At 40.0% G+C, this 24,487-nt stretch overlaps 1 protein-coding gene across 1 annotated transcript in view; it reads right to left on the bottom strand.

The window, feature by feature from the left end:
* Positions 1–21,089, bottom strand: part of LOC149828982 (uncharacterized) — a 59,421-nt gene extending 38,332 nt beyond the window's left edge. The window contains exons 1-2 of the mRNA XM_090017845.1: positions 20,468–21,089; positions 3,676–3,810 (exon numbers count right to left, since the gene is read on the bottom strand). Of these exons, the coding sequence (XP_089873971.1) occupies positions 3,676–3,810; positions 20,468–20,953 (621 nt within the window). The 5' untranslated portion in view covers positions 20,954–21,089. The remainder of the gene's footprint in view (positions 1–3,675; positions 3,811–20,467) is intronic.
* Positions 21,090–24,487: the final 3,398 nt, after the last annotated feature.

Below are 24,487 nucleotides of genomic sequence, written 5' to 3'. Positions count from 1 at the left end.
TTGACCAATGATATCTTTAAGATTACCTCTATTTTTTTCTTCTTCCTTCTTAAAAGAAAATTCTTCAACGGAAGTCACCTTGTACTTGAAAGTACCATTGAGACTATGTCACATGGGTGCGGGTGCAGGTGCAAGGGTGTGGCACTTTCAAAAAACTTGGGTGCGGGGGTGCGGCAAAAAATATAAAAAATTATATATATATATATATATATAGTCCAAAAGTTAGACATAAATGACCCTGGATGCATTGACTGCACCCAAGGTCAGGTTGACTGCATCGGGTGCGGGTGCGAATGCGGCACCTAGTTGAAGAGTCCCTGTGACATAGCATTGAGCATAGGACAAGTGGGTTTGATGTGTCCCAACTCATTACAATAGGTGACAAATAACTTTTCTCTCACCATTATAGTTATTATTTTCACTATAGTTATTTTGCCTCCCAAAGAATGGAGGCTTGTAGGTCTTCACGTGGTTGTCGGGCTTAGACACTGCTAACACTTCATCTCCTCCTTTAATCATACCAAGACGAGTTTCTTTTTGGCATATTTCAGCAACCGTATCTTCTAGGAGAAGTGATGTAGATCTATGTAGAAGAGAAGATCTAACTTGTTCGTATTCGAGGCGAAAACCATACAAAATTTGAAAAAATTGTTCTCTTTCCATTTGTTGATACCTAAGTTCTAAATCTTCAATGACAACCCACTTATGCTCTAAAAGTGCCAACTCATCTCATATGCACTAAATAAATCGTCTTGCAAGATCTTTTGGAGTATACATACCCTTCATAAAGAACCAAGCATCATTAGTTTTACGAAATTTCGCAATGTTGGCACATATTTTAATGTCAACATTATTCATAAACCATGCAAGAATTTTTTTATGGTTATTTTCCTAATCTTCTACCTTGTTTTGATGATAAAAAATGGCTTTGGTACGGGCATCTCCTTCAAGAGCTTTTTCTAGACCTCCAAGCTAGGTAACCTTTAATTGTGGTTCGAGAATCGTCTTCATCACATAACCCAAAAAAAAATTCCTTGAGCTTATTTTCGATGGCGGCGGCCCGCATCATATAGTGAGAGTCACTTAGCTCGAAAGAGAGGTTGATCTTGGCATCTTTTTCTATAATGAAGATGAAAAAAGATAGATAAAGAAGAGGGTGGTAAACGCACGTCCACCACAAGCTTTAAGAGCACACAGTCCCTTGATCACCACAAACAACTTGCTTCAAGGTCCTTTCGCTCTGATACCATGTAATGAAATATGCCGAAACACAAAACAAGAGCCGCTAAGGGCGTACAAGATAATAAACACAATGCAGATGCACAAGTCCACTAGGGACAATACAAAAGCCAACACAAGCTACAACAAGAATGTAAAAAAAATATCTTTTATTGAAATATGCTTAAGCAAAATAAATAAAGGGGACAAACACCCCTATTTATATACATAAGAGAGATCATTGGGAAGCCCCCAAAAAGAGTTGTTGCGAGCTCCCAACGGTATGCCCCTAACGACTCTATGGTCAAATGACCATAGAGCCCATGCTCAACCAAAAGAAAGACAAAAAATAAGAAAAAGATAAAAAGATAAAAATAAGAAATGCAAAAGTTGTTCTTGATGAACAATACCTATTATAAGGGGGGAAAGACCAAAATACCCCTAACCTCCAAAACAGATTACAATCTTATATAATACATGTTATTTTAACACTTTTCACCTTTTTTCTCATGGTCTATGTCACATGGGTGCGGGTGCGGGGATTCGGCACTTCCAAAAAACCCGGGTGCGGGGGTGCGGTAGGGGCAAAAATGTAAAATATATATATAGAAGGGGGTCGGGGTGAAGACTTGTTACCCACGTTCTGCTTGTTGTGTACTTTAGCTCAACGGGACAAAATTGATGAACCGAAAGGATTGGCAATATGATCGACCCAGCCTGCTGCGTTCTGCTGACTGTCACGATTCAATCATGTTTGAAACTCCTTGGTCTTCACGAAAAAAATCTAAGCGAAAGGTTTGACGTGGTTTGTTGGAGAGAGAGTCTTCACGAGGCCTACGACGCCACTGCCACACCACTGCCTAGGGTTCTTCAAATTTCATTTTATATACAGTTGCACACAGATGACAGCTAAAAGAAATTTATTGGATTTGACATGTGGAAAAGAGAGGTCTACACAAGGCTACGGCTAGAGCACCTCGTCAGGAGAAAAGTGAATACTAATAGCCACCAAGGCTCTACTCTACCACCATCATTATCATTTATTATAGAGAGAGAAAATCCTTGACGAAAAAGGATTTGGTTGGTTGAAGCATAAAGACTTCAAAAGGCTCTTGAATTTTGGTTTTAATTTTTGAGGAAGATGGATCATCATTTCCAAGTTAACAGTATGTTTTCCAACGCTGTGAATTAATTGTTTGGAGGCAGGAATAGCATGGGATGCCAACAAAGCTCGTCAGATGTTGTGGACACAAGTGCCCCTTTATAAAACAAGAGCAGCAGCAGCAAGCAGCTGTCCAGATTTTTTTTTTTAAATTCTGCAGCCCATTTCGTAAGGCAAATTTGTTTTAAAAAAAAAATCCAAACAAAAATGGACTGAAATGATCCTGAGTGCGGTCAACGCACCCAGAATCGGGTTGACCGCACCCGCACCCGCGTCGAGTCGCGTCGACGCGGGTGCGGCACCCTGCTAGCCGAATCCCTGTGACATAGCTCAGGGTACTTGTATGCACACACACACACACACACACACACACACACATATATATATAGTACACTAGATCACATATTACAATAATGTATGGTGTATCATGTGATACCCTAGTAATATAATAGAACACTTGCAACATTTTTTTGGTGTTGCGTGCTGCTTTCTTTTCTGTACAATTAAGTTGCATTGTTAGTGGGTCCATCATTTACAATAACCCAAAAATCTTTCAGTAGGAAAAAGAAATGTAGAGAAGAGCTTTTAAGTAAATCAAAGACAAAATGTCACAAGATGTCACTCAATATACAAAGGGAAGAGATAACCTGTCAGATGGACATGACAGCCTCAAAAGGTGTCACTCCTTTGTATACAAAGGACGAAAACAACCTGTCACATGGACATGACAGAGGACATGAGACATGACATTCTTGTGTAATTATACATTAAGAATTGTATACAAGGGAACACGACACAGAGGTTAAGTTGGAGTATCACTGTGATAACCCTTCCAAATTTTTTATGTGGGAAAGATTTTTTTTCTGTTTGGTACCAAACATACATTTAATGACATTATAATATTCCTATTTCATGAAAAAGAGTAGACTGGTTTCTCTTAAAAGATAAAAAATATCATTAGAAGTTAGAAATGAGAAACTTCAATGATTTGTAAAACTCTGGTGAAGATGTTTGTAAGCATGATGACCAAGAAAATAAATATTCTATCAGAATATTAACAGCAACAGCAAGCTTCATATGGTCCCACAGAAATACTAAAGCGCAGTCCACTAATGTGACCCTTAATGAATTTCCCATTGTGGATAACACTGAACAAAATAAATAAGTTAATCAATGCATGTAATAAAAACTTTTGTTATTGAAAAGAAGTCTAATTAGGAACAGCTCAAAACAAATATGCATGCAGACATGAAAACTAATAAATACAACACACAAAAAAATGTAAGTTTTCCTACCGGTTCATCATCTTCATCTTCAGTGGGCTCTGCCAAAAGTGCAAGTATATTTGGCAAGTGCTTCTGTAAATATGATAATTGATGAGCCTCTTCATCAGCCTGTGATGGCATAAACCGACGACTGGACCGCACAAGCTGTAAATCAACATGCACATCAGTATTCAACAGAGCTCAACAAAGTCAGAGTTATCAGTACAACCGAGCTCAAAGAAATTTCCCTGTTATCAGTATTCAACTCAGCTCAATAAAATCCATGTATTGTCCACAATACCACATGAAGTCCATATATTCAGTACACATTGTTTAAGACCCTTTTATGGAAAAAATAGGTTGCCATTGAAGTGCATTTACAACCTAAAGAAAAAAGAGAAGAAATCAGAACAGTTGTTTGTTTGGAACTTCTCTTGCCAGGAATGAATTTGAGGTTTTAGATGTTGTTTCCAAATATTGCCGACATTGCCTCTTTCCTTTTTCAATAATAAAGTAATCAATATTCCTATAGAAACACCCAGAGGCACAATATTACTGCATTCTTTACTACTTACTGTTACATATTCCTTCTCTTTCCTTGATTCTCATGATCTCATCTTCATTCCTTAATGGATCCACATCAACACAATCCTTTTTCTACTTTTCTTCCTTAGCTGGTTCCTGAGAAACTTACTAATTCCAACTTTGTTACCTAGAAGAGGCAAATTACTCCATTTATTAAAAGTCAGGACCTTGCAGGTCACCTTGATGGATCGGTTCCAATCCCTCTGAAATTTCTTGTGCATGAAGATAAGGATGATAAGGGGTTTGTCTCTACGAGGCATGTCAAAAATCCAGACTTTATGTCCTGGATGAAAAAGGACCAGGCTCTAGTTGCTTATATCACTTCCACATTATCACAGGAAGTTCTCACTGGCATACCCGATGACTGCACTGAGGGATCTCTGGAATATTGATTACTTTAAAGCGATTAGTTCTCATTGGTACAGACCTATTCTCAAATTTCTGGAGCCAAAGTTATGTAACTGAAAAGAGAGTTTCATGATTTAAAGAAGGGTTTTATGAGTGTGCTGGAGTTGTTAAAATATCTATGTGTGTATATATATATATATATATATATATATATATTACTGTTTTATGTAGACTGAAATACCCCTGAATACCCATCAGGGGTATTTCAGTCATTTCACCCATGTATAGGTGTCAACCTAGTAGAGGCTTGTATATCCTTTTTTGTTTTTATTTTATTTTCCCTTTAATTCCTTTTTAATGTACTTTATGGCTGTTGGGGCAGTCCAACTAGACATTGGGCTGCTCCCAACGGTCATCATAAATATGACCGTTGGAGGCTAGCCCAATGCCTAGTTGGGCTGCCCCCTTCACTCCCTCTTGTATTATAAATAGGAGTTGAAACCCCTTGTAATCTTAATGCTTTTCTAAGCATTTCTTAGTGGTATTGTGTGTGCCCTTAGTGGCTATTGTGTATGCCCTTAGTTGCTAATTGCTAATTGTGTTTGTGTGTTATGTTCTTGAGATTGCTCACTTTGTATCATCTTTAGATGAATTAGTGCTTGTGCAGTTCATTTGTATTTGTGTTGATTCTTATTGAGATCTCTTTTGTATTTTGGCTTGTTTCATTACATGGTATTAGAGCTTAAGGCCCTTGTATTTTGTGTAACTCTTCTCCAAAAAGTTCGTGATTGTAAAGGAAAATGCATCCACAAGCAAAGTCTCACTCGATTCAAATGGGCGAAAAAGAATCCATGACGTGATTACCTTCAAGCTAAATGACTCCAACTATTTGATGTGGGCTGCCGCTATGGAGCACCACATTAAGGGGAAGAAATTATGGGGGTATGTGAGTGGTACCACATGTGAACTCATACTCACCAAAAAGGATGGTGACCAAGTGAAGATTCTCAATGACGAAGAAAGAGAGGCTGCACTCAAAGAACATTACATCAAAGTGGAAGATTGGGAAGCCGAAAATGCCCAAATTTTTGCTTGGTTTCTTAAAAGCATGGACCTCAAGATTGCGGCAAGCATAGTCAAATTTAAAAAAGAAAGTGAGGCATGGGTTTTCACTTTTTCTTAAACGTATGTTCATGCAAAATGGCTTGGCACAAAAATACTTTGTACAAGAAAAGATTTGATGTGTTAATCAAAGAGATAACAGTGTGAGAGATTACTATGGTACTCTCTTACCTCTTTGGGATGAATTAGCGTTGCTTGAACCTAATTAAGAAGGTTCTGCCATTGAAAAGAGGCGAAAGCAACTTGTGGAAGAACATTTGTTTTTCTTCCTATTCGCGTTAAAACCTAAATTTGAGCAAGTTAGGTGCAATATCTTTCATAGGACCGAAACTACCTTTCTTGATGATGCACTTCGAGAAATATACCAAGCCAAGAACCGACTTGGCATGACAAAAGGAAGTGAGGAGGTTCTTGTCGTGTCAAGACCCGATAATAATGTTAAAGCATATAAACTTCCTCAATTTTGGAAAAATAACAATGGAGGAAAAAGACGAGCGATTTGTCATTTTTGTCAAGAAGTGGGACACATTAGACCGGATTGTACTAAGCCTAAAAAATAGATATCAACCGTTGAAGAAACACCACCCAAAAAAGGTGAAGGTACCATGAGAGAAGAACTTAAGAATTCTATTAAACATCTAATGGAAGCATTTCAATAATTCCTTAAGAACTTGATGCAGAGCAGGATGGACCCAGGTCCATACAGCCTGACCCAGGCGGTGGACTGGATTTGCACCATGGAATCGGTGATCGGATCCAAGTGGTGGATCTGATCCGGATCACTGAACCGAGGCACGGAGAAGAGGTCCTTTCGTACCTACTCCCGACGAGCACAAAGGGCACGAGCCGGGACGCCCCAGATCTAGTGGCAATCAGAGTTCGTCTCGGGTCCAAGGACTGGACTCGAGACCCAGATCCAGTCACGGTCTATTAATACCCTGTTTAGGGTTGCATGAAGGGGGAGGAGATTGATTCTTTTTTTTTTACTCTGATAGTCCTTTCTCTGTCAGTTTTGGTTGCAGCAGTCTTTACTTTTTTGTTTCTTTATCTTTAATCTTTTTTTTTCTGTGTCACGTTCAGCCTACAACAACTTTTTTTTGGGATATCTGCATTTATGTACCCTTATTCTGTTGCAGTAGCTTTACTTCCGTTTCCTTTCTTTATTTTGTTATTCCTTTCATTCCAGCAGTCGTTCATTGTTTTAGTTTAATCGTTTCAATTTGCTCGCTTCCTTTTTCTTTATTCACTGTAGCTTTTATCAGTCCCATAATAAACCATTGATCGGATCGATTGATCTGATCCCCTTGTTTCAACATTTCTTGAGTTCTTTGTGGTTGCACGACTGAACGTGTATTGGAAGACCAACAACACGTCGGCACCCATTGACGTGAAAGCTCTGAAGCTCTCGTTGCATCAAAGTGGTATCAAAGCCCAGGGATTTCCTCCTTCGACAGCGACATGGGTCAAGAGGCGAGGAGCAATCCGGCGACTGGAAAGGAACGAGAGGCAACCGGCAGCGAAGATCCAATGATGCAGTTGATGGCCATGATGACCATAGTTCAAGAGGGTATGACGCACGTAAGGACATCGCCAGTCTGTCGAAGCGTATAGACGGGGTCGAAGCGCAGATGGGTGGACTTGAATCCAAAGTAGACGCGCATGCGATGCTATTGAACCAGTTAGGCACGCGCGTGAACAACCCCGATGATATTGTTGTCGTCGATCCAGCCTCGTTGACACCCCAACTCGCAGCACAACGGGAAGATGTTGGAGAGACTCTACACAGGGATGCAGGTCGCTGCAGTTTTCATTCGGTACACCCTCTCCAACTTGACCCTGTTACAACCGTGGGTCGCCCAGTTCCGAGTTCCCTCCCACCGAACCAGCAAGGTGCGAATGCACCCCAGCCGTGGCAGCGAGTCCCTGCGACTGCATCGCAGGCTGGGCCCGAGCTGCAGGACCACAGTGTTACGCTGGGTCCTGTCCCAGGCCTGGGCTCGTGGCCTTGCGCTAGGGAGCTCGCGCCACAAGGTGGGTCGGACCTGCAGGGTCTCGGCATCCCGCTGGGCACTGCTGGGGACCAGGGTTCCTCTATCCGAACCAGGAAGGCCGTGCCCTTCCCCCTTGGGCCCGCGCGTGGGAGCCGTAAGGCGGCAAACCCACGAGCAGGAGCAGGGGGGCCGTGTGGACAGGTATGGACCAGAGAGGGTCTCGACCCGAGTTCGTGAACATGGGGCTCGGGTCTCGTGGACTATCCTTTGGGTCCCCGGGAGCGCGTCCGAGTTCCCAAGCTCCTTACCCGACCTACCCAGTTGGGTTTGGTTTGTGGTTTGCCCCGAATCAGACCCAACCCATTATGTTTGAACCCCAATATGGTTTCAATGCCGACCAAAACCCATATCGGACCCGGACGGAGCTCCAGTTTGAATTTGAGCCGGGTCAAAACCAGACCCATAATCATATGGATCGTGGATCGAGTTCAAACCATGCTTTTTATCCCCACAACTCAATCCCCGATCCAACCTATCCAAATCTGGGTCCGACAAGTAGCTTAGGACTAGACCCGATCCATATCCAATCGGGCGAATAATCCCAATACTATACCAACCAAACCCAATACCCGCATCAGTACCAACCCATTAACCCATCCCCGATCCAAAACCCAATACCATGCCCGACCCAACACCACTATCCTAGCCCGACCCACAACCCAAACTCGTATTATCCCATTCTTACCCACCTAAAGCCCGAGACCCGACCAGCCCTTCCACCTATAGCAGGGCCACCTGGCATACCGGTGCCACAACGCCGGCCGCAAATGGTTCCCACTCACGGGTGAGCCAGACAGAGACAGATTCTTATGCAGCTTCAGCAAGGACCGATGCGACCAGAGCGCCGACCACAGGTCATCAGAGTTTGTCAGCATCAATTACCAGGAGAGCAGTATCGTGGTGAAGGAGATGAGGTCGTGATGGATGATGATGCCTTCTGGAATGAGTACCGCGCAGGCATGGTGGAGGCCCGTCAGCAACGAGTACCAGAGCGCCCCTCCACATACGGGGTGAAGTTGGAGCTTCCAGAGTTCGCAGGACGATTCGATGCGGAGCAGTTCTCCGACTGGTCTTATGTCGTCCAGTTCTTCTTCGACTACCACGATGTTGCTGAGCACCGTCGCGTCTCCCTAGCCTCTACTCGGTAGAGAGGCCTAGTATGGTGGGTTGAGCTGCAGAGGTCGAGGGAGCGGCAGGGACTAGAGCACGTACTGACTTGGGAGGAGATGCAGCAGTTGATGCAGTCTAAGGTCGTGCTGTCAGATCACGCTGAGAGGGCCTACAAGGAGTACATGACCCTGCGTCAAGGCACCAGTACTGTGGCGGAGTACACTGCTGAGTTCCATCGTCTTTCCCTACGAGTGCAGATCGAGAAAACCGCCCGTCAACAGGTCACGAGGTATATTTCTGGTCTCTGTCCTGCTATTTCTGACGACTTCAGTTGTATCACAGTCGAGTCATTAGATCAGGCAAGCAGTTATGCCATGAATGTGGAGGAAAATTTAAAAAGAAGGTAGGAACATAGGACATCCCGTAGTGATCAGTCCAGTCAACCCAAGTCGAGTTTCCGAACCTAGGAAGCGAGCTCCTCTAGGAAAGAAGACTCAAAGTCCACCCCTAGAGTCGACCCTAGCAAACCCGATTTGTCCGAACCTGCGTACCACACCAGATCCAAAGTTAAGCCCAGTGAGTCTATCGTTCGTTGTTTTAGGTGTCAAGAACTAGGTCATATTGCGTCCAAGTGTCCCACCGTGAGTAAGAACACCCATCTGGCGGAGGACATTCTTGTGTCAGCGTCCGATAGTGAGAGCGAGGGTGAGTCGCTTGTTGAGGGAGATGACGAGATGAAAATCGTTGAGTTCGATGGCAGCATCGAAAATTTGTTAACCATCTGTCATGTTTTGACCACATCCCGAGAGTCGACCTTGACAAAATGATTGCGAAATAATATTTTTAGAACCCGGTGCAACTGTGAGAGGCGTGCATGTGATGTTATCATTGATACCGGAGCGTGGGAGAATATGGTGTCCAAGAGTGTCGTGTCCACCTTGAACCTAAAAACGGAAAAACTGTCCCAACCTTATAAGATGACATGGTTCAAGAAAGAAAACGAGGTACCTATCACCCTGCGTTGTCTAGTTCGATTTTCCATGGGGGAGCATTACCACGATGAAGTGTGGTGTGATGTGGCCCCTATGAGTGCTTGTCACATCCTGTTGGGACATCCTTGACAGTTTGACCGTAAAACCATCCATGATGACCATAGGAACACGTACACATTTATCTTTAAGGGTCATAAGATAGCTCTTCTTCCCACCAAGGAGATCGGGTTTCTCCGGCTCGCGAGCCTATTTTACCGATCTTTCTCGTTTGATGTTGTCGATCACATGTGTGACATACATAGAAAAGCCTGCACCAAACTCATTGATATCCGCGAAGCCTACGATGCCTTTGTAAACCAAGGTCGTCGTGATGTCCAGTTTCAAGTCGATCAACTAATATGGGTTTACCTGCGTCCTGGGTGTTTCCCAGTAGGTACTTATAGTAAACTGAGTCCTAAAGAATATGGTCCTTTCAAGATCCTTCAGCGCTTAGGTTTGAATGCCTACCTCCTTGAACTGCCTGAAGATTGGCGCATTTCGCCTATCTTCAATGTGTCTGATCTATATGCTTACTGTGGAGACAACAAGTCGTCAGAGTCGACTTCTTCCCAACCAAGGGAGAATGATGCAGAGCAGGATGGACCCAGGTCCATACAGCCTGACCCAGGCGGTGCTCTGGATTTGCACCATGGGATCGGTGATCAAATCCAAGTGGTGGATCCGATCAGGATCACTGAACTGAGGCGCGGAGAAGAGGTACTTTCGTACCTACTCCAGATGAACACAAAGGGCACGAGTCGGGACGCCCCAGATCCAGTGGCAATCAGAGTTCATCTCGGGTCCAAGGACTGGACTCGAGACCCAGATCCAGTCACGATCTATTAATACCCTGTTTAGGGTTGCGTGAAGGGGGAGGAGATTGATTCTTTTTTTTTTACTCAGATAGTTCTTTCTCTGTCAGTTTTGGTTGCAACAATCTTTACTTTTCTGTTTCTTTATCTTTAATCTTTTTTTCTGTGTCACGTTCAGCCTACAACAGCTTTTTTGGGGGATATCTGCATTTATGTACCCTTATTCTGTTGCAACAGCTTTACTTCCATTCCCTTTCTTTATTTTGTTATTCCTTTCATTCCAACAGTCGTTCATTGTTTTAGTTTAATCGTTTCAATTTGCTCGCTTCCTTTTTCTTTATTCACTGTAGCTTTTATCAGTCCCATAATAAACCATTGATCGGATCGATCGATCTGATCCCCTTGTTTCAACATTTCTTGAGTTCTTTGTGGTTGCACGACTGAACGTGTATTGGAAGACCAGCAACACATCGGCACCCATTGACGTGAAAGCTCTGAAGCTCTCGCTGCATCAGAACTCCTCCATATCTACTTCTAGTGTCACTGTATCTACTTTCTCTCCTTTAGGTATGCTTTTTTGGATTCTTTACTCCGGTGTTTCTTTTCACATTACCCTTTTAGAATCTCTCTTATTCGAATGCACAAAATCCTTTTATAACTCTTATGTTTCTACGATCGATGGAACTAATCTTGAAATCAAAAGTATTGAAAGATTTTCAAACATTTCAAAAAAAATTCAAGTACCTAAAGTTAGAGTTGTTTCATAACTTAATTTAAATCTTTTATCTATCTCTCAAATCTCAGATTATGAATATAAGGTCTCTTCCTCATCACTAAAATGTTGGGTGCAGGATCGCCAGTCAAGGAAGTTGATTGGAGAAGGTTATATGAAGGGAAACCTCTACTATATGGATTTTCTTCATCTTCCCAAAGAATCATTTTATAATTTTATCAAAGAAAAAGATATTTTTATATGACATCAAAAATTAGGTCATCCTAATGTATCTAAGTTATCGCTTTTTCCATTTTTGAAAATTTTGTAATAAAGAGTTTATATGTAACGAATGTATTCTTGAAAAAATGAAGAAGATTCCTTTTGGTACTAAAACTTTTATTTCTTCAAAACCTTTTGAAATTGTGCATTCAGATATATAGGATACTGCACCAGTCATGTTAAAAAAAGGACTCTCCTATTATATTATATTATATTATATTATATTATATTATATTGTATTATATTATATTATATTATATTATATTATATTATATTATATTATATTATATTATATTATATTATATTATATTCATTAATGGTTGTACTAGGTATGCTTGGATCTATTTCCTTAGGCAAAAATCTAATGTATTATCATGTTTCAAAGAATTTCATAAAATTATATAAAAGCAATTTCAAACCAATATTGTCATTTTTTGATCAGATGCAAAGGGAGAACATTTGTCTAATAACTTCAAAAATTATTTAAAAGAAAATGGGATTTTACATCAAAGATCTTGTTACATACTCCTCAACAAAATGATTTAGCTAAGAGAAAGCATCAACATATCATTAAAACTACAAAAACTTTGCTTATCTAAAAAAATGTTCTAAAAGATTTTTGGGTTGAAAGTGCCCTAAGTGCAGTTTATCTTATACCCCGAATGCCTTCATCCACTTTGCAAAACATATCTCCAATTGAAAAACTATATCAAATCATTCCTTATATAAGAATCTTAAAAATCTTTAGATGCAAATGTTTTGTACTTATTGACAAGAAAGACAAATTATCTCCCAAAGGCCATTGAATGTGTATTTCTTGGTTATGCTAATAATAAAAAAGGGTATAGATGCTATGATAAGAAAACTGACAAATTATATATCTCAAGAAATGTTAATTTTCTAGAAAATGAAAATGGTTTTGATTTTGATAAGCCTAAGAATAGTTTTGAGTATTCCTTTTTGTTTGATTTATTGCCAAATAAGACCCTTGACGATGGTATGCATGATAATGATATGCATATTGATGACTCAAGTATTCTCATGGAGGATACCCAGAATCATGATATTCAAACTTATTACAGAAGAACTCTTGATCATCCTCCATGTACACTTGATAGATACTCACAAAACCAAAATCTAGGAGAATCTAATATTAGGAAATCCAGTAGATCCTCTAGACATCCTGAAAGATTTGTGTTTTATGAGACTTTTTCTCTTATATATAGAGTTTGTCTATTGTCAATTCACTCTTTTTATGAACCTGCAACTTACAAAGAAGCTAAGAAAATTCTTGAATAGATTGATGCTATGAGCTTAGAAATAAGTGCCTTTGAGAAAGCAAAGACTTGAAAAAATCAACAATTACCCATAAGAAAAAAAGACGTAGGTGGGTCTATAAGGTCAAAACAAAAGGGGGATGGATCCTTAGAAAGATATAAGGCCAGGTTAGTAGCCAAAGGTTATTCTTAAGAGTATGGAATAAACCATGAAGAGACATTTGTTCTCATAGCCCATATGACTAGTATTAGGACACTCATTGCCTTAGCATCTATTAGAAAGTAGCCAATTTTTACCAACTTGATGTTAAGAACGCATTTTTGAATGGTGACCTAAATAAAGTAGTGTACATAGATCCTCCTTCTTGTCTGGAGATCGAGAGAAGGAAAGTTTTACGATTAAGGAAAGCTTTCTATGGGCTTAAGCAAGACCTCAAAACTTGGTATGATAGGTTTAACAATGTTATGCTAAACTTGGGTTATAAATCTTGTCATACTGAGATTGCTCTTTTTGTCAAAGATAAAGTAATGATATTGTCATACTCTTATTATATGTGAATGATATGATCATCATCAGGAAGTGACAAAAAGGGAATTGATGAAATTAAAAATATTCTTAAAAAAAATTATATGTCTGACCTTGGTTTTCTAAGGTATTTTCTAGGTATTGAAGTTGTTTATTCTCCTCGAGGATATGTGTTGTCTCAAACAAAAATGGCCACAGATATTATTGTCAAATCTGGAATCTCTGATGATAAAAAGGTTGATACGCTAAAAGTTGTAAATTCAAAATTATGATTGGAGGATGGAACTCTACTTGACGATCCAACTCTATACCAACAATTGGTTGGATCCTTGACTTATTTATCCATCACGAGACCAAACATCTCTCATGTGGTTCACTCAGTCACTCAGTTTCAGCATGCACCAACTACTATGCATATGAGTATTCTTGTACGAATTGTCAGATATATCTGGAATACTATCACCAAAGGGCTATTTCTATCATCTACCTCTTCTTTAGAGTTAATTATTTATATTGATGATGATTGGAGAGGTAATCCCAATTATAGAATCTCAACTACGGGCCTTTGTGTTTTTTGAGGTGAATCCATTATATCTTGGAGGTGCAAGACGAAACAAAAGGTTTCTACGTCATCCACAAAAGCTGAATACAGAGCCATGGCAACCACAACGATGAAAATCATTTGGTTGAGGGGTCTTCGCAAAGATATGGGACTAATCATCTCTAGTCCTTAGAAGATATGCAGCGACAATAAGAGTGTTATCTATATTGCAAGCAACCACACCTTTCATGAATGCACCAAGCATATAGAGATGAATCGTCACTATGACCGAGAAGAATTTTTGCGAGGAACCATTGAATTACCTTACGTAACTTCAGAATGCCAGCTGACAGACTTCTTCGCTAAGGCCTTGCCTTCACCTTGTTTTTTATACCTTCTTAGCAAACTTTCAGTGATTACACCGTAAATTTGAGGGGAAGTGTTAAAATATATATATATATATATATATATATATATATATATATATATATATATTCTATTTTACTATTTTCTGTTTTATGTAAATTGAAATACCCATCAGGGGTATTTCAATCATTTCACCCATGTATAGGTGTTAGCCTATTAGAGGGTTGTGTATCTTTTTTTTTTGTTTTTCTTTTCTTTTCTTTTTAATTCTTTTTTTATGCACTTTATGGCTGTTGGGGTAGCCCAACTAGGCATTGGGCTAATCCCCAACGGTCATATTCCAATCCCTATTGTATTATAAGTACAGGTTGAAACCCCTTGTAATCTTAATGCTTCTCTAAGCATTTCTTAGTGGATTTTATATATTTTACATTGTATTGTGTGTGCCCTTAGTGGCTAATTGTGTTTGTGTGTTATGTTCGTGAGATTGTTCTCACTTTGTATCATCTTTAGATTAATTAGCGCTTTATTTGTATTTGTGTTGATCCTTATTGGGATCGCTTTTGTATTTTCGCTTGTTTCATTACAAGGGTACCAGAATAAAATGAAGGAATCGTGGATCAGTTGGCTATGGTAGGGTGTGTCATTTGAAATAAGGAGCAAGTTGAGCAGATTTTAAATGGCCTTGGACCAGACTTTCATGTGCTAGCCACTACTTTGTCACATCAATACGATCAGCAGATGCCCTCTCTTGAAAGTGTCAAGGAGACTTTGAATAATCTGTTGGGAAGCAATAATGGTAGTGATGGTGAAAACACTGAGGTATTAAATACTGGAGTTGATCATGGTCGTGGTTGTGGTGGTTATAGAGGAGGTCAAGGCCGAGGTCATGGAAATTATCAGGGTGGAAGAGGCCTTTTACCGCTGCCAAATACTCCTCTAACCAGCCAGCAAAATAGAAGCATTCTCACATGTTACCTTTGCAATAAGAAAGGGCACATCAAAGTGAATTCCCGGTACAAAGATAATCCCAACTACAATCCAGAGGCCAAAGATGGGGACGATTAGGATCATCATTGTTAAAATGTACTTCATATATATATATATATATATATATATATATATATATATATATATATATATATATATATATATACCCGATAGGGGTATTTTTGTAATTTCACATAGTTGTTTTAGAAAATAACTATTTTTATTTTTTTGTTAAAATGTAATTTCTTTTTTTATTTTTTTAGTTTTCTTTTTTTGTATTTTTTTGGAACCAAAAAGGGCTCCAACCATAGAGTCGTTGGAGCCCCCAACGGTGACAAATGTGACCGTTGGGGGCTCCCAACGACTCCATGGGAGCCCCCTTTTGGGCTCTCCTTTTGAGGCCCTTGGCCCTCCTTTTCTTTTCACTCCCTCTTGTATAAACAGGGGTGAACTCCTTGTATATTTTCATTCTTGAGAGCTCTCTCTCTTTTCAATAAGAGGCTTTTTATATTGTTGCCTTCTTAAAGGCTTGTGCTTGCATTGTCCCTTAGTGGACTTGTGATATTGTCTCTTTTATTCATTGTTGTAAGTGCTTATAAGCACTCTTTATATTTTCGCAATATCTCATTACAATCATGTCCCTGGCCCTGGATCATGGATGGTCGTTGAATCAACTGGATGTAAAAAATGTATTTTTGCATGGAGAACTCAAAGAAGAAGTTTATATGAAGCAGCCCCAAGGTTTTAATAAAAAAGATCCTGCAAAGTATGTTTGTAGGCGCAAAAGATCGATATATGGATTGAAGTAGGCCTTCAAATCATGGTTTCAAAGCTTCTTTAGCGAGATTCAAAGACACGGTTTTAAAGTGTCAACCCTTGATTATTCATTGTTCACAAGGACAAGGACAAAATTACGTTGTTACTTATATATGTAGATGACATAATTGTCATCGGAAGCTATGAAAAGCATATTGCAGAAATAAAGGAGCTTCTAAATAAGAGATTTCAAATGAAAGATCTTGAGAAGCTTAAATATTTTCTTGGGGTAAAAGTAGATTATATTGTTGGGTAGTTGGTGTTGACACAACACAAATATACATTAGATTTGTTGGCCAAAACAGGCATAAAAGAATGCAAATCAGTAGACACCTTGTGTATAGTTCAAAACAAATTGGGTTTAGAAGATGGAGAACTATACGAGGATTTGATACAAAAGTATAGTGGGTATGCTCTAGTATTTGACATTCACTAGACCTGATATCATCTATGCAGTTAATCAAGTGTCCCAATTTATGCATGAACATAGGGCAGGGCACATGGATGCAGTAAAAATGATACTTAGGTATTTAAAATAGACATTGAGTGATGGTCTAGCATACATAAGAAGGTTGCAGAATGAGGATATATTAACAGTAATGGCTTTCTCTGATGCAGATTGAGCTTAGGACCCAGATGAAAGGAAGTCAATATCAAGAAACTGTGTTTATGTTGGAAGAAATCTTGTATCATAGAGCAGCAGAAAGCAAAAGACAGTGACAAGGTCCAGCACAAAGGTGGAATATAGATCAATGGCAGCAGCGACTTTTGAGATCACTTGGATTAGACATCTATTGAGTTAGGAGAGAAGATTTTGAGATCTATTATGTATTGTGATAATCAGATTGCCATTAAAATCTCGTTGAATCCCATACAACATGGAAGGACTAAACACATTGAGATAGATCAGCATTTTATCAGGCAAAATATTGAAGATCAGGAAATTGAGGCAAAGTTCATCGGGTTTGAAAATCAGGTGGCCGAATTTATTCACAAAGGGACTTACGAAACAGAGATTCTGGCACTTAAAGGCCAAGTTATGCATGGTAAAAAACATGTGCAATTTGAGGGAGGTTGTCGAGATGTGACCTATGTGACTCAGGTCTAGATATAGATATAGATCCAGATCCAGACCTGAATTTAGTTTTATATTGACCATTCAGTTCCCTAAAGAGATTCTAAATGTATGGTTGTAAAAAACATGTATTATGTCTACTTTTTTGTATTCCTTTACTTCCTTTATTCCTCTTTATTATTGTGTTTCATTATAGGGGCATTTTTGTAATATGCCATGTAATTTACAAATGTGAAAGATTAAGAGTAGAAAGGCACGTCCTCCCTCATTGAGAATGTGTAGTTGCTGAAGCTCTCTCCTTTCTTCTTCCTACTTCTTTGTCCATGAGGTTTTGCATATTCCTACAAGATGATACCAGAAAATCTTACAGTAGGCACCCTATATAAGATCCAAAATAGAGATGTCACTTATGGTGGAATGAAGCATTCACTTTCAGTGGTGTTCACTACAGCTCTTGCATGATTAGCCCACACATGTTGACTAAAGATCTATGGGATTGGTTGATTGCTCAAAATAGCAGTAGCCCTAAGTGCTTGTAGTTCTTCAGTGATGCTGTTAAAGAAGCATGGTCCTTGGAATTCATAGATGCAGATGCATACCTACCGGCACAATAACTATGTGGACTGATCCCAAGGAATGTTAATGGAGACCTTATTTGGGACAGGTAGTTGGACATCTGCTTGATGACAATTATGACAATAAGCATGCCACTAATGACACATTTATGGATATCCTAGCTATTCATGCAGAAGCATCGTATGCACAGATATCTTAATCATTCACACAGAAGCATCATAAGCATGTGCTAAATCACCAGGGCTTAATATATATTGCCTTGAAGACAAATGGAGGACTCTGACTTTTCTTTTGATGGAAAACATACATTGCTAGCCTTTTGCACCTCTAATTTGGTTATACAAGGAATGCAGTGGATGGTGTGGGGTGAAATGTCTATAAAAAAATACATAAATAAATAACATTACGAATTAGTGGCATACAATGTGTATGTTGTCATGGACAGGCCAACTAAGATTAGTCAATCATGTTATCTCCTGTGAAACCCTATATCTCATGTCTATCATGCTGAAAAAGTTCGTCAAAAGAATTACAAGGATCATCTGCATCTTTCTTTGGAATACCAGTACCGAGACTCCATGCTCGATTAATCATCTCCTTGCAGGATGTTGTGTCAAGGACAACTAACTGTGGAGGCCTTGACATTAAGCGGTTGGATTTTCTGAACAAGGCTTTGATCGCAAAGTGGGTATGGTGGATGGCTAAGGAGGATGGTTTTTGGATTTCATTATTAAAGAACAAATATCGCCTCTCTAGATCTCTCTGGAAATGGTCACCTAATTCATCATGGAGGTGGCCTTCAATATTTTGGAAAAGCATGTCCTAGGTGTTGCTTGTTGTAAAAGACTACTTGCTTATTAAAGTCAGGGATGGTAGGTCAGTAGATTTTTGGTCCTGCACCCACCCATTGTGCAGGGATCAGCCACTGAAAGATATATATCATGCCCTCTATGCAATCATTATGATGCAGTCTGGTCCGATAGTGAATATTGACTCAACAATCAGGGAGGCATATTCAGTTCAAGCGCAACCTACGCTACAGAAAATTCCAACAATGGTTACAGCTCATGGAGCAACTACATAAAGTTTCCTTCCCAGGCAGTCCTAATAGTTTGGTATGGTGTAACTCAGAAAATGGTGACTACACAGTGTCATCTTGTTGCCTACTATTATCTGAAACAGGTGCTTCACTGTGGCCTCCGCATGCAGTTTGGGGTTGGGGACCATCTCTGCGAGGTAGACTTTTTGCATGGTTGATGGTGCTTCATAAAGTGCAAGCTCCTAATTGTATTCAAAAAAGAGGTTTGAATCTCGCCATCAAATGCGTGATATGTTGCAAAGTAGAAGAGACACGCTTGGATCTTTTTTGGGAATGTTCATTTTTTCAAAACCTTTTTATCCTTGCTTGGGAAGATCTGTCAGAGAGCACCTATAACTTCACCAACCTATGTGATCTCTTGGTAGGTCTCCGGTAACTCTGCGGAGATTCAAGAGGTGGAGAAGGGCCTGGAAATGGTGGATCCAATCTGCTTGGTGGTTTGTTTGGCTTTTGCATAATAGCAGGATATTCAAGGGCAAAGGTTCATTAGTGTTGCTGCTGCATTTAAGAATTCAATATGATCTTCGCTACTGTGCTGAACTTGTCTACTGTGTGCTGTTGTTGTTTGTATTAATTGTGGCTCCTAGGTCCTATTGCGATGTTGTTTCATTTTTCTTCTTCCGCCCAGCCTGCCGGCCTTTGATGCTATTGGCTGAGTTCTCATCAACCTTATGTATGTCCTATGCACCTAATTCTTCCTATTCATAATATAAGTTTTTTATTATACCTCAAAAAGAAAAAACAATGTGTATGCTCTCCATTTTCAAATGCTCAAATAAGCACTTATTTGTTTTTGTTCTTTGGTATTTATTAATAAATCTCTTGTCATTTCTAATAATTATAAATCAAAATATTCCCAACTCGATCATATAAAAACCTGCTCTGATTAAGCTTAAGATTAAGACTGCATCAGTGGGGAGGTAAATCCCTCTATCCCACAGTTTATCATGGATATATCTGGTGAAATGCATAACAGCAACACAATTTGTGATAAGAACAGTAACCACATGTCTACATACAACACGATGCAATTACTTATTGAAGTAAAGCAAGAGAAAGAATTGCTTTGGCCAATGTTTTACACATCCAAACATAATCAACCAGCGCAGCACATATTAGAGTTCATACTCGTACAATTGATTTAATAAAACCATCCATTTAATCACAAATTCGCATCGCATTGCAATCCATTTACGTTTTTCCAATGCAGAAACCAACTAGGAATTTGACATGACTTTGTAAAGTCATGACGAAAATGAATTACGGTTTAGCCACGATTTCACAAGATTTGCATACTACAAAGAAATTGAGCAATCTAACAGTCTATTTACAACATAAAGTATATCTGAAACTAATTTTTTAGCCGTTTGGGGGAAAATAATCAAAATAGCAACTGACAACTTCGGTGTTCATTGGAGCAAAACCATCAAACAACCAAGCAATGAATCATACTGAAGCCGAAGAATCAAAAGGAGAGACGAAGAAATAAAACCGAGTTCCGACCTGAAGAGGCGAAAGCACGGACAAGTATCCATCGAAGGCGGAGGTCGACGGCCAGACATCATTCACCGCCGCCGAGTCCTTGTGCGTCCTGGGGAGTAGCCGCTTGTAGGATTGAATGTACAGAAACAGGATCAGATCGAAGACGTGGGCGCCGACGTCGCCGACCTCGGAGGCCCTCGCCGTCGCCAGAGGATCGGCGGGCTTGCCGCCGCCGGCATCGGGCAGGACGGAGGCCAAGGCATCGAGGACGAAGCGAGCGTTGTCCGGCGAGATCTGGAGGGTCTCGGCGATCGCCGCGGCGTCTACGCGGTGGGCACCGTGGGGGGCGTCGGATGCAGAGGATCGACGGAGGAGATCGTCGCGTAGGGAGGCTAGGGTTTGGATCCCGTCGGTGAAGATGAGCTTGGGGAACGGGAGGAGGCCGTGCTCGAAGGGCTCCCGCCGGGCTTGCAGGAGCGGCGGCGACGACGACACGGACTCGTCCATTTCTTTGGCGGGAAGAGAGAATGGCGTCCAATCTCGAAGAGATGAAGAAGAAGAAGGTAGAGGAGAATGACACGATTCGTGGCGCGAGACTCGCGGGAACGAGAGAAGAGGAGGAAGAAGGGCGCGCCACCGAAACGACCGGGGAAGCGGTTGAATCGATGTGGGTCGGGGATCGTGAGCGATTTGAAAATGTCACGATATTTTCAGACAGTGATATTATCCCGAAAATATTGCGATTTTTTAATATAAACCTATCTTGAAAACATCAAGAGAACCCAATTTTAAATGTTTTTTTTTTCGTTTGATTTCCTTTTATATTCGAGATTGGATTATGTGTTTCAGAACCATGGCTGGTGGCAATACATGAAATGGCAAAGGTTGGATAGAAAACGAATATATGAATAAAAATCTCTTGCATTAAAAAACATAGATAAAATAAACGGCATAAAAAACAATTTAAAAGATTGGTGAATAATATGAAAAGCTTAATATGGTTTTATTTTTATTTTTTTGATAGTACAAGGGAAACCCAAAATCACCGACGGCACATTGGTTGACCTCCGGTTGGTAACACACTTTAGGTGCCCCTTGCCATTTGGGAGTACACCAAGCTTAGCATCACCCATGGGTTTTGAACTTGTGACATCCCTTCAACTTGGTGGCATTCACAATTAGCCCCTATTAGATGAGGGGAGCCCTTTTGGGCAATTCAGTTTTAGTTTTATAAGGCCATGCCAAGAAATGTGCATCTATGATTTTTTTTTTCACTGAGAAAAAAGTTTTTTTTAAGCTAAGGTAAAACCCTTCATCAACAGCTGCATCTTTGGTTGGTAAAAAATCATTGAGGCTCTCCTTGCCCACAAGAGTGTAGGCTGAGCTTCAACTTTGGAAAAAGGGTCATCTTTGTAGTTTTTTTTTTATGACAAATCCACAGACCCCTACCAGTTATACAATGATACCATTGGGATTCTAACTTGCAACGCTGTCCCAACAGAAGTAGGGATGGCAGTCGACGGGGAAACAGGGCCTTGGCTTGCCCTGTTTGGACCAGGAATAGAGGTTAAAACAAAAAACTCTGTAAGGATGGAGGTGGGGATGAACTCACTCTTGCCCCAGCCCTGTCCCGCCCCATCCTCGATTCCAATTAAAGAAATTACTATTATACTCTTATACATATAAATCTTATATATATATATATATATATATATATATATATTCTAATCCTAACGTAAAACCCTTTCTCGAATCTCTCCTCTCTTCTTCCTCTAACAAGTTGTGCGAGCTCACATTTCTTTCTTCTCCTTCTTCTAACAGGAGAAGGCGGCAGCGACGGAGGGACCAGAAAAATGGATCTCCACTCTGTTTGGACTAGAGATGGAAGACATGAAACAGATAATTGAAGTTAAAATCAAAATATGTGCAGGGTTGAAGGTGGGAATGGAGGGCACTTTTTTGAGAGGGGGCGAGAGTAAAGACCTTGCCCCCCGCCCCCACCCCGGTCCATTGCCATCCTTAAAAAGTAAGTGATGTGCACTAGCTGCTCCCACCAGGCAACGGAGCCCCGAGAACTGGATCACTTAATCGACCCGAACTCATGGCATTCAGTCAACTAGGTGAAATTTACAAGTCTCTGCCAAAAATGTGGAGCCCTTGTGGACTTTGAAAACCAAATTAGGGTAGGGAAGCTACCAGATTCGAATCCAATAACCAACATGACTGGAGCCTCAGTTTTTTTTTTTTTGTTAATGCAAATTTTCATCTTGTGAATGTTTCTCTGGGAAAAAAACAGTTTTCATCGACAGTAGCATATAGTATAAAATACAGCATCCCTCGGCCCAAGTTCTCCAATAACAATAAACATAAAGAATAAAACAATGTTGGATTTAGATATAGAGGACAAGACAAACCTTATTATGAATTCAACAAACTAATAAATCAAGCCTTAATTTTGAAGCAAATTCTAACCATTTACAACTGGTTCATGTAGTTCTTGTCGGGTCTGTGTATGGTTTCTCTTATGATGGATTTGATTAGACCCAGGCCCAGACCCAATACCATACCCAAAAATCGGAGCCAAGTCTGGTTCCACCTGGTTCATAACCAAACCCAACCTGGACACACACCACGAGTAATGTACATCAAATTCTAGACCTCTTTCAACTTGAAAGCCTTAAGCCTGGCCCACCTAGGCAGGTGTGGTGAGCCCTTGTTGGCTATTATTGGTAAAAGATCATTTAACACTAGATGTCTCAATAGGGCATTCAAGGATATTTTAACCACTTAATCTTGTATAAATGTGATGTTTACAAAATTCTCCATTCTATTGCATGGTGCCAATCTTGGAGGTGATCTTTCCATGTTTTGGTCATTTGGCCTAGCTAATATGGCTAGGTATTTCACCAAAAAGGAGATTTACAATAGATATTGCTAAGCTGCCAACAAGAATTCCAAAAATTCTTGTTGTATGTCCAATAAGGCCTCCACTTTTTGTTGCTATGAGCATCCTCAATATTATGCTTTGAAGAGAACTTGAACCTCCACGCTCTTTAGCACAAGATTTTGAGTCTCGTGTGTCTACCATTTCACCGTCAAGGCACCTTAAAAGTGAATCATATTCTATGAATATGATATCTATCTAGTATGATATATGAAATATATGGCAAAGATAGAATGTTGAAGTATTTTTATTGATAGGTCATGTCATATAAGGCCGAGTCGGACATTAAATTACTTTGATTTGAATTATCTGGACGATCCCTTATGTATCAAAAAGATGTACAGTCAAACATATTTCTCAATTCAATAGAAGCCCAAAGAAGTGAATATGGGTACCTATGATCCTTGACAACTCCTGCTATATATTTGCAAGCCCACCTCATCACCAAGCTTCTAACATTCAAACACAATATCTTCATGTATAGGGGTTTGGGAAAATTTTGCTATCTCGGGGTTGACCATGACATTTTCCCTCTCCTCCAAGTTGCTCGCACTAGGATCCCCTTCTACATTTATTGGGGTCCCTTATTTCCTCTTCCATGTGTATTCTACTTGTTGCATGTGATCTAACTTTTCCTCACATAGACTGCTTGAACCTTTCAAAATATCTTGCTGATTTTGAAGGTATTTTCTTTTAAACTTGGGTTTAAATCCTTAAAATTTCCTTATTCTCTCTCCCCATGCACGATTTTTCCCCTCTTATTTTAGCTGATTATGGGTTGTGTCAAACTGGGTCCAGTATCCAAGTCTGAACCCATCTCTAAACAGTTCACTTTGGGAGGAAAAGTGAACCCATGAAAGTCGAGGATGTCGCTAATGGCCCAGCTTGTTTGTTGTAGGAGAAAAGGGACTTTTCATATGAAAAGGAGATGGCTTTCTGAGCATGGATGAAACAAACAACCAAGTAAAGAGGAGGGTAGGTGTAGGCCCTAGCTTTTCCCATCTTTCCCATGAAATTTGTTCACACTTCGTCTGTTAAAGTTGTTTCACGAGAAATGTCGTGCCGGCATGATTTTTCAGATTAGTGTGCCCTTCATA

Source organism: Nuphar pumila, chromosome 9, assembly GCF_984573655.1.
Source record: "Nuphar pumila chromosome 9, dmNupPumi1.hap1.1, whole genome shotgun sequence".
NCBI lineage: Eukaryota > Viridiplantae > Streptophyta > Magnoliopsida > Nymphaeales > Nymphaeaceae > Nuphar > Nuphar pumila.
This window is presented reverse-complemented; position numbering and strand designations above follow the sequence as displayed.